Consider the following 11,663-nt stretch of genomic DNA (forward strand, 5'->3'; position numbering starts at 1 on the left):
GCTGCCCCCTGTTACTCTGCGTGTGCATCACTCTTTCCTCTCCTAATCCCTTAAGCTTATTACTGGAGATAAAATAAAATAGGATGAAGAAAAATAGACAAGTGGAGGAGAGAGGAAAAAAGGAGGGATCGAGAAAGCTGAGTGATTTCGTCATTTTTAATTGACAATTGATAACGCTGGGTGTAATCTCATGCGAAAAGTTTATGGTGATGGGCTGAGTTAATTTGGTGGTGGGTAATGAAGTAAGTTTTTACTGGATGAGGAAACGTTTCAGATGCACGACAATTTTTTAGGTAAAATATCTAAATTTGAGGTTTTGAGAATCAGAATTTCTGGGGTGACGGCAGGGGAAGTTTTTATTATTCGTTGATATTATTAGTATTATTTGTTAATATTATCATTATTTAATTTGAATATTAATTAAATATTAAAATTATTAATTTTCTAGTTGAGTCAATTAATTGAGAATGTTCTTTTTTATGAAATGACATTCCTATTTTTTATTTTGCGATGAAATTGATTTTTGAAACAGGAGTTTTGGAGTTTTGGGATTTTCATTTAAACTCGTCAATTTTTTTTTAGTAAAGTCAAAGTTTTGTCACGCACGTGATTAATTTAATTTAGTTTAATACGATTACTAAACTACATGTCGATTTGACATTTCGATTGTAAATTCAAATGTTGAGCTTTTGAGGATTGGGATTTCGTGGGTCACGACAGGGGGAGTGATTCGTTGATGGAACTGATTATGTTCAATGATTTAATTTTTTGATTAGATTAATTACGAAGGAAACGATAGGTGAAATGGAAATTGAGCATGTTTTCTTTGATAAAATGACATTCGTACTTTTTTAAAAAATTAAATTGATTTTTTAAACTGGAATTTTGTAAATGAAGCGTTTAAAAATTAATGGGTCTGTGAATTTTATCGTTGATTCTGGGGAAAATTCTCTTTAAAAAATTCAAATGAAAGTTGATTAAAAAATGTAATATATATGCTGTCATTCCGATAATAACAGAAATTCCCGGACTTTCTCCCAGAGTTTTTTTAATTTTCATAATTAAATTTACCTGAACACGGACTTCCGGTAGCTTGACCTTCATAGCGAGCTCCTCACGAGAATAAACATCCGGATAATGTGACTTCTCGAAAGCTCGTTCAAGCTCATGAAGTTGATAAGTCGTGAATGTTGTGCGATTTCTCCGGTGTTTCTTTTTGCTTGGATTCACATCATCACAATTGGCACCTAGTTCCTCGTCACTTCCACCGCCCGTTGAATTGCAGGAGTTCTCACCTGTAATTCAATTTAAAAATCCTCAATTAGATTAATAAATTGCGAAAAATTCAATAACAATCACCAAAAAAAACGTAAAAATTACGCTTCGAAACGTAAACCGCGAGCGATGTAAAATTCAATAAAAATGTGAGTCGATTTGTTCCGTAAAAATTAACCAACCGTCTGATGACTCACCGCTGTGGGGACAAGTCGTTCCGTAATTTTTCCCCAACGATTGAGAAATTTTACGGAACGTAACGTAGAATTCAAGAATTTTTTATTTTTGAGGCACAATAAGTCGCCAAGTTGCTGTAAGATTTTACTTCTTCGGGAAAAATTACGTGACAATTTCGTACTTTGTTCGGTGACGAACCTGAAAATTCACTGAATTCCTATAAAAATTGCCGGAAAACGATTCCCCATTGCGGATTACGTGAATTGTTCCGTCATTTTTACTGAATATTTCTCTCCGTGCAGTGGAATTTCATCAAGAATCAGGTAAAACGTTCTAGTTCTCAGTAATTTTTGCTGAAATCCGAATGAAGAATGGAGATGCCGATTCTCCGGGCACAACTCAACCAGTTTTCGATCCTCATTTTTTTTTCAACTCCTTGTATTATACGAAAAAGAAATATGAGATTGTATCAACGGCGAAGTGTGTAAAGGGGTCTTTACCACTGCCCAGTGAAACGTTCTAGCTACTTAAGAGATTGACACGTGGAGATAGGATAATGGACTCGGCGGACGAAAACGTTTTTTTCACCTCTAATGGGTGCTCCCCTTCGATCTCATCGATAAATTTATCTCGGGGGGAAAAAGCACTTCGCGCTATTACAGTTGTCTTAATACTACCTTTTGGCTCCGATTTAATCGAGTTAAACTTTGAGCCGATCGTTGGCGATGGAAGCGTGCACCGAGAGAGAGCTTTGAGACAAAAATTACGTGCACTGAGAGAAAAAAAAATCTCAATCAAGTTCTGTTTGACCCAGAAGAATAAATCGTACGCTAAAAATTTTCAGAAAATAAAATTTAGGGCTGACAATTCGGAGACTGTCCTGAGACGAAAAATCAGTTGTTTTATTTGCTCGAGTATTGAAACATTGAAATTACATTTTCAAAAAACGGGGAAAAAAGACAGTGGGATTTTTAATGATTTTTTAATCCCCTGGAAGATGAGCTCGTTTGTTTTATTTTCGAGTGTTACATGAGTGTCGATTCGTCGCTGGTACGTCGAGTCGCTCGAGAGGATTGGAGCGTTTGAAAGAAAAATAAAATGAAGCACAGTGGAGAATCCTGAAGAGGCAATGGGTGTTAAACAGAGAGTTCAGCCTCGCCGCCGTCAAAAGACGAAAGAGGATTAAGGAATTTAGTCCTTTCTGCTGCTGACTCTACTCTGAATCTCTCGTTTAACTTCTATTCTTTTTTTTCGGATCGGATTTTTGGTGTTGTTGAATAAATTGAAAAATCTTCAATCAATTAATCAGCTATGAAAAAACGGATTACCTCAAGGCCTATTATTTTAGGATATTAGACACAACAATGAGGCTTACTCGGAGAGAATATAAAATTAAAAATTACTATTATAGCGGACAAAACAGTATAAAATGCAGGGACGGAAAAATAATCTTCAAAGTGTTGCTTAATTTGGAAAACAAGTGGGAAATTGCTCCTGTATTGCGTATAGTATAGTGATTCCATTGTATGTTACTCATAGCCTATTTTATTTTCTTGAATTAAATCAATTTCTTCCCAAATAATTTTTTCAGATTTTCCACTTAATGAAAGTCGAAAAATTTCTGAAAATTTCGATGAAATATTATCAGGAGTATTTCATTTATACATAATTGAATGCATTCGAAACATCACCTTTAAAGGAACCATCAGAAATCTAACTTTCAGGGAAATTCATGAAAAATTCTAAACTTCCAAAAATTATTCTTAAAATCAAATTAACCGAGACAGTTATTGTAACCATCTTTTAACTTCGTTATAGTCGCATTGAAACAATCATATTAAGCTATGATTTAATTCATTTGAAGCGCAATATCCAGAGATATCTGCGGAATTCTGATTTTCGAAAAATACGACATTTTGGAAAAATTTCACAGAACTCAAAAAACGATTATTGCTATCGCTTTCATCTTCGAACTCGGTCAAAAGGACATCCCAACGAATTCTTTAAGCCGTCATTCAATGAATTTAGAACATTTTTTTTACTTATCGTGTTACAACTGAATTTTGAAAAAATTCGAAAATTGACAAAATGAATCGATGAATAAATTTTAATTAATGGCGATGGGTAAGGCTTAGGAATTAGAAAATGCCTAGAATTCATGTCGCAATGACTCAAATTTGGGGACAGATTGGTCTTGAAAAGGGGCAAAACAGTCTCGACTTCAGACACGAATTTTCACAGTGCAAACGAGATAAAACGAAAAAATTCAAAAATCCCTAAGAGCATTTGACTGAAAAACCTCTTAAGCTGTCATCGGGTTTTGCTCGCTACCTTCCTACCCAGTATAACGTTACATTATTCTGCACCACCTATACATTGATTTCGCTTTTGTGCATATGTCCTTGGCACACAGGCATTCCTCATGCGAAATTCAACTACCATCGAATATATGTGTTTGTGTATTTGCCAACGAGGAAAATCAAGCTGTCGAGTACAAACAATCTCATGTCAAGATACAGCCTCTCAATTTCCCCCCCGTGGAATAGAACATACCTCAAAGGAGTTTTCTTCACTTCATTTTAAAATTGTTTTCCATCAATTTTTTCCTATTCTCATACGCAAAGAATTCTATTATAGAATTTTCAGTTACTTTACAAGAAATTTTTTCTTACTGCACCCTCAACAAACGCAAGGGAAAATTCGGAAGCGAGGAATTTTTTTATAAATTTTTGGAATTGAAAACAAAATAATATTTTAAAAAATTTTCCTTTTTGAAAAAAATAGCGAAAATGCTATTTTATAATTGTGGAGAATATTTATTACATCTGGTTTTGAATTTCCATTCCAACAATTTAACTTTTTATCAACTATTTCAATAATTTTTATCAACTATTTCTAGACTTTTTGGCAACTATTTCAATAATTTTTTTTCTTTTTTCTTCACTTTAATTCTAAAGATGAATTTTACATGCGATTAATTATTCATTGAACATTTCTCCGAGTACCCATTTACACTATTTGACCGGAAAATTCGTGCATGTGGGAGAGGGAGAGAGGGATAGGCCTTCCCTCGGTGGTGCAGACGACGGCTCGACACATCGACGCGCGCGCCGCAGCCCGATGCCGCCAGAGATATCCCAATAAAGCCTAGCACGCCACCAAACAATTAAATTATTAACCGGTAGCGATAACGAGGCACGGTAGGCGCTGATTACTATTATAATGAAGCCTGTGTGCAGGGACTCACAATTTTCCATTTAATTGTATCATTTTTTTTCGTTGGGTTTTCCTGTGGCGTAATCGGGTTGGGGGGAGGCTTGCTCTGAGGGAGAGAAGCATTCGCGGTGGGAGGAGATGGTAATGGGGTTAGAGGCTGCGAGTGAACATTATCGGGGGCATTCTTACATAATTTATTAATTTATCGGATTTTTTAGAATTCAATTGCGGGAGAAAAATTGGGAAAAATCGACAGAATTCACCGAATTTTTTTACATAATTATTTTGTAAAGAGTTTATCATTAAATTGCTTGGGTAATTTTGGTAATTTTTTCTTTTATTCCGAATGATTTCGAATGAATATGATTTTTTTTATTCATAAGACAATTTTTTTTTCAATTGGAGAAGAAAAAATTAACGAATCTAGTAAAAAAATATGATTTTTTCGCTTTACTTACTAAATTGATATTCTTCAATCCTGGATTTTCCCATGAATTTGGGGAGAATACAGCAGAAAAAATTCTTCAGAAGTAATTGGAAATTTTCATAATAAAATTTGTTGAGAATTAATTTTTTAATAAACAGTGTACAATGCTTCCCTTCGGAAGTAAAAATCTATAAATTCACATGACTATTCCCCCAAAAAATAATCTGCAATGAGACACTTCCTTCCCTCAGTTGCCTCACCCTCTTCCCCAATGAAATTGACAGAAGAGAACGAAAAAAAAGCCAATCACTCCTAAAATCGAGTTTGTCTTCTTTCTAACGAGTTAAAATTGATAATTGCTCGTTACCCAATTGCAATTGCTCGTGCCTCTGGTATTGATCAGTAGTTTGGGGTATCCCGGCTAATGTGCAGTAAGACCCGAGTGCATGTTTGATTCATCCATAACAGGAGCGGTAATTCGTTTAAATCGTTCCACCGATCTAGAGTTTGATTAGCCGAGAGACAATTTCACGCGACGGGAAATCGTTCAACCGGCATTCTCCCCCGTGTATCTACAATTTTTCCACCTCGACCCGTCCTCATCGGATAATTACAGAACATTTTAAGAATCAAGAATGGAGAATTCGCCGGACGGGAATCGCTATTTCCATTTTATTCTGATTGAGAAAATTTGATCGATTCTCAACATCGGTATGCGGTTGTACCACCTTCCACCGCGCTATCATGCGGGTGTTGGTACGTGTGTATGTGTGTGTATGTGTGTGTGTGTGTGCGCACACGGGGCCATTCGCTTCCGTTGGCCCACGTGTCCTAGCAACCGAATGGGGAGAGTCGTTTTATTCCCAGGTGTTGGTTTTTATATTTTTTTTCGTCTCGGAAGTTAAATACTGGGAACGAAAAGTATTTCGCTACATTCGTATTTTTATAATAATTTGGATTGATAATTTTCCATTATTATTGTAATACATAAAAATTTTTTTCAACTTTGGACACTGGACTTTTTTAAAATTATTCATAACTCAGAAACAAATATATCAATAGAGCTCAGTTTAGGCTCATCACAAAGGGAAAGAATTGTTCTTTGTATTGAAAAAAAAAAGATTAAATTTCATCAACATTTCAACCCGTCACTAATATTTTTTAAAAAGTCAAAAGTGTCCATTTTACCACAACCTCCCCTAGTTTGAAAATATCGTGGGTAATTGAGAGTAGGATAAATTATCTGTCTCATTTATCTCATTTATTTATGACAAGTTTTCTTTTTTTTATTCAAACTTCAAGTGTATTAAATTTCATAGATTCATAAAGGCATTATGAAAATATATGAGGAAGAGAAAAAACTGAATCAAAGCTGAAGACAATGATAAAAAAAAAAAAATTGAAAAATTAATGAATGATTTTGCAACTTTGATCAATTCAGGAAGTAAACAATAAGGAAAGTGTAACGAAGCCATTTTTTTGCATTATTCAGAGAGTCCGCGAATTTCCTAGATAACTGAATAATTTTCTAAATTTTTCTCGAATAAAAAATTTTTTTTCTAGAATTTTCCAAGAAACTGGAGAATTTGAAAAAATTGAAGAAACTGAAATTTCTGAGATTCATGAGAGAACATGAAGAAGTGAGAATTAATTCCACGCATGGTACCCTTACGACGCGAAAAATAATTTTTGAATTTTTGATATATTTTTATGTAAAATAACTTCATAAAACTTTCATCTTTTATTGAACAATTATTCACGTTCGCTGGGATAATTTTAGGATAATGTCTGAAATTCAGACAAACCGGTGCCTAAACATCTTAATTCATATTTGAAATTGAGACAAATTTTCATTTTACTCAGACATTTTTTGTTGTCTGAAAAATGTCAACAAAAGGTGTGTGAAATTCAGACTCGTTTTTGCTGTGTAACAAAACTAACTTCCATATTCTTAATCTAGTACAACTATCCATTAAAGCATTAAAAATATGAAACAAGATATCCCCCAAGATCTCCAATAATAAATAATGTGATTACAGCTGCGATAAGAGTTTTAATGAGCCCAGAGGATTGAATAATAAAACCCCCCCGAAGGTAAATGGATTGAAGCCCGATCCGATTAATTTACTTCGATAAGTTTGATCTCGCACGCTTGTACATGCCTCAAAATGTTGCCCTGTCTGTAACTCAACTTTCTACTTTTATTTTTAACATTCTACTCTAATTCGTTTTCACTCGTTTTTTTTAAAACCACGTTTCATTTCGGCAGTAGTCCCTGGGAGAGTGTGACTTATGGCCGAAAAAAACAAGGTATCCAGTATAAATGGGTATGAAATTACACGTAATTGCCTCGGTGGGGCCCGTGGCAGTGTCACGCGATCAGTATTACCCGGTATTACCTCTATAACAAAGCCTTTTACGACTGCCACCCAATGCACTTTTACCACATTTATGCTTATACGCCTTCAACTCACCCCTCCATTACTATTACTCAGTGTATTTGTATTGCTACGTCAGACCATTACACTCACGATCTTCCGCAATACAGACATTATCCCTTCCTCGAGCTATAGCACATGAAAAATCAATTAATTTGCACTTTCTCACCTAGTTAATAAATTATTTCGATTGGTTTTTCAAAAGTATTCCATCATTGATCTTCAGTTGTCATTCTTCCACCGTAGAAACATTTCTAAGTCTTCTAAGACGTTCCATGCCTAAAGAAAGTACAATTTTTAGAGAAATAATTGTAATTTGCAATTAGAAGATATTGACGAAAAATCGATTATCTTCAAATGTGAACAACTCGAGATTGGCTGAGTGAAATTGAAAAAACAGGTGCTCATTTGCAAGATTTTTTAAATATCTCTAAAATGAGATCTATCTTATTGAAATCGCATCATTCGTTCAGGAGATATAAGCGATTTTCCAAAATTAACTTTACATTTAGGATTAATTGAAATTGAAGGAGAGAAATCCTATCGTTAATAACTCGAGATCGGTAGAGTGAAATTCGAAAAATTTGGTCTCATTCTCAAGATCTTTTCTGAATCTTTAAAATGAGATATGATTTGCCCAAATCGGACCACTTCCCCAGGAGATTTCACAGATTGAATGAGACGAATTTGCAAACAATGAATCAATTATGACTTTCAAAACAAGAAATTCAAACATTGAGGGTAAATGTTCAGGAAAAGTCTCATTGGGACAACTAAACCGGTCACCAGGGGTATCGTTCTTCGGCAAATTAGTCGCGGCAAAGCGCTGCACACCACACACTCCCCCGAGAGAGATTGCCACGTCGATTATAACGATTTTCCAATTATACGCTGACATTGCCTCACGATATCTGCGTCAGGTTTGCACAGTATACACTGTCTCCAACCTTTCATCCTCCTATTTTTTTCTCACTCTGAAGCACTATTTTTTTTCCATCGATCAGCGTCTCTCGCGTTTTCGGGATCACGCACTGTGAAATTTCATTCCCCCGTTTCCAACGATAAAACTAGGCATAAAAATCGTTCAATGCATTCGTTTCATTCTTCACTGATGTCGAACAATTTTTAGCTGAAATTTGCATGACATTTCTTGAAAATTTACGATTTTTATTCATTTTTTTTCGTCAAACTGCGAATTTCCAATTTCACAAATTTACAATTTTTCATCAAATTGATTAATTTGGGGGAAAATGAATAGAAATTGTAAATTTCAGTTCAATCCTTCCATGAAAGTTAACAAAAATTAGGAGAATTCAGAAAAACCAATTAATTAAAAATTCCGTGTAATTTGCATTCAGAAATTCCTTTCACTTTTTATTGAAATTTGAAATTCCGTGATGTTTATCCTCTAAATTGAATTCACTGCCGCTCTCCTGAAAATAACTGCTAAACAGTAATCGGCAAAAATCACTAAACTAGTAATACTGAAAGAAATTCACCTCAAATTGATTAAATTTCACGAATTTTTACGGAAATTTGAAAATAATTTCAATTCTCAATTATTAAACAATGAATTCTAAATTTCCAAACTTGATTATTCGATTAATAAAATAATCGTTGATCTTTCAAAGTCAATTTCATCTATAATATTTGAGAATTTGAAAAAAAAATTTGACTGATCATTAAGTTAATGAAAATTGAAAGAATTATGTAATGAAATATGATAATATACATTCTACATTATGATTCTGCCTAAAATTCCCTCCCCCTGAAGTGGATCAAATAACCCTGGACTTATTCAAAACCATTTTCTCTCGCCCACTCTCCCTTTTCTTCTCTCAATTAAAATTAACATCTCCATTAACTCGAACGTCGATCAACATGACGAGCCTCTCTCCCAGCATTAGATTAATATCTAAATTCCGCCTCCAGCCCTAATTAAATATGAATTATTTACGACCAGTTGGTAACACTGGGAATCGAGAATACTTCGTGAATTGTTTTAGCCTCGATTTTAATACGCATGTGGGTAAATCTAGACACGCGGTCTAACTAATTTTGATTATCGTCGTGATTAATTGCATAGCTACCCATTTGACCTGTTCGGTGGGGGGAGGCTAATTAGTCAAACGAGAGGGCTGACTTGTGCACTCGCCGTCGGACTATTTCGCGGCTTATGACGAGGGGAAAAAATATATTAAAACACATCAGATAAACTTGAAATGAAAAATAACATAATTTAAATTCATTATTCTCCCTAAAAATAAAATCCAAATAATAATAATAATAATAATAATAATAATACCAATAATAATAACAATAATAATAGTAGAAACCATCATCATTATTAATTATGCACACTGAGAAAACAATTTCTAAATAATGATTTTTTATCTGAAACACATTTACTTGAGGCAAGTAATTTCCATTCTATTTCATTTTTATTATTATATAATTATTATTTATTATCATATAATTATTTCATCGATCTTCCTCCAAAATTAAACTTTCTAATTTCTCCGCAGATTTTTAAAATGTTTTCTAACGGTTCAATATCGAGATTCACATTCAGACTTGCAAAGTTTAAATAATAAAATCATTGTAAAATGTCTGGAAACTTAGGGTCCAATGGGGCACAAATGAAAGCTGATGAGACCACATTATGGATTCAGTCATTTCCAATCGTCTTTGTTAATTAAATTACGTAAAAAAAAATTGAAAAAAAATCATGAATATTCAGGGTCATTCAAATTCGATTTTGCACAGAATAATTTTTTTAAACATAAATAATTTTAATTATTTAAACTTTCAGAAATCGATTTCAGAATCGATTTCTGATAAAATTCTGAACATGAATAAATTCCTTGCGATTCCTAACAAGTGATTTTGATTCTGAAAAATTGATTGTTTATAAATTATTTATAGAAAATGCTCGTAATTCAAAAAATTGCACTTTCTATGGAATAATTTCTCTAATCTTCCTCCAAAGGTAGACTTTCTAATTTTTGATTAGATTTTTAAAATGTGTTCTATGGAGATTCAAATTCAGACCTCCAAAGTTTAAACAATGAAATCATTGTAAAATGTCCGGAAACTTGAAGTCGAATGGGGCTCTCTGAAATGAAAGAGCTCTCTGATGTTCGACTAAAGAATAAGAAAAGCATTTCACTGGACAAAAAAATAGCCAAATCACTTGGAAATCCCGAAGCAATTGAAAACAATAGACTCCTCAAACAATAACAATCATCATCATCCCCACCAATACCACCCCCAATCATTGAATGATCGCTACATTCAGACAAAAAATTATAGAATCGTTTTATCCCGACTTTCTTGACCGACTCGATCGCATTTTTTAATTGAATGAATTACCAGTACTCTCTTGAGTATCCTTCCCTGGAAACTGGATATCCCTAGTCCCCTCCTCCATCTCCTGCTGATTTCTCCTCTGTCCTCTCCCCAGTATCGCATCAATACTGTGCCTAGGAATACTATTCGACGGTTTTGGCAGCACCAAATCCTCGGAGTTGGATGCCCTCTCGATCATCTGCTCCGACTCCATAATCAATATCACCAATCACAACAGCATAAAAAAATCACAGCGAGAATCAATCTCTCAAGTGGCGCGTCATGATTGTCCGCGAGTGTCCGAATTCAAACGCTTACTTGGCCGATGCACTACCGCGTCCCCCGATCAACTGTTCCGGGTCTTAGCACTCATGACAAAAGCGCGATGCACTAGCGAATATCGATGAAACTAATTTCATTACAAAAACATCACTTAAATTTACTCAAATCATCATCATTGCTAATTTATTATTTTATTTTACTGCTGTTACGCGGGGAATATCACGCGGTTATGTACGACAAACCGAGGCGCCGAGACGTGTTGATCGTGCGTCGTGCGAGCATGCACTAGTAGCCGATGGAAAGTGGTGGCTCACGGTTAGGGGTTAGACACGTCACACATACTTGACTGGACTGGATGAACGGAGAGGGCGAATTGGGGGAGGAGAGTGGCGGCACACGCCGGTTAACGGTGGGGAAAACCAGCGATGTCGGTTCTGTTATGTTCTGTTCTGTTCTGTTCGGCAATCTCCCGCAGGGAGGGGGGGGGGGGGTTGGGGGGG

The 11,663-nt window shown here is 34.9% G+C and overlaps 1 protein-coding gene across 1 annotated transcript in view; it reads right to left on the reverse strand.

The window, feature by feature from the left end:
- LOC107038244 (retinal homeobox protein Rx1) overlaps positions 1–11,216 on the reverse strand; it is a 34,382-nt gene extending 23,166 nt beyond the window's left edge. Inside the window, exons 1-2 of the mRNA XM_015257236.1 lie at positions 10,906–11,216; positions 1,072–1,295 (exon numbers count right to left, since the gene is read on the reverse strand). Of these exons, the coding sequence (XP_015112722.1) occupies positions 1,072–1,295; positions 10,906–11,095 (414 nt within the window). The 5' untranslated portion in view covers positions 11,096–11,216. The remainder of the gene's footprint in view (positions 1–1,071; positions 1,296–10,905) is intronic.
- Between the last annotated feature and the right edge of the window lie 447 nt (positions 11,217–11,663).

Source organism: Diachasma alloeum, unplaced genomic scaffold (genome assembly GCF_001412515.2).
Source record: "Diachasma alloeum isolate Michigan unplaced genomic scaffold, Dall2.0 Dall_scaffold_00279, whole genome shotgun sequence".
Taxonomy (NCBI): domain Eukaryota; kingdom Metazoa; phylum Arthropoda; class Insecta; order Hymenoptera; family Braconidae; genus Diachasma; species Diachasma alloeum.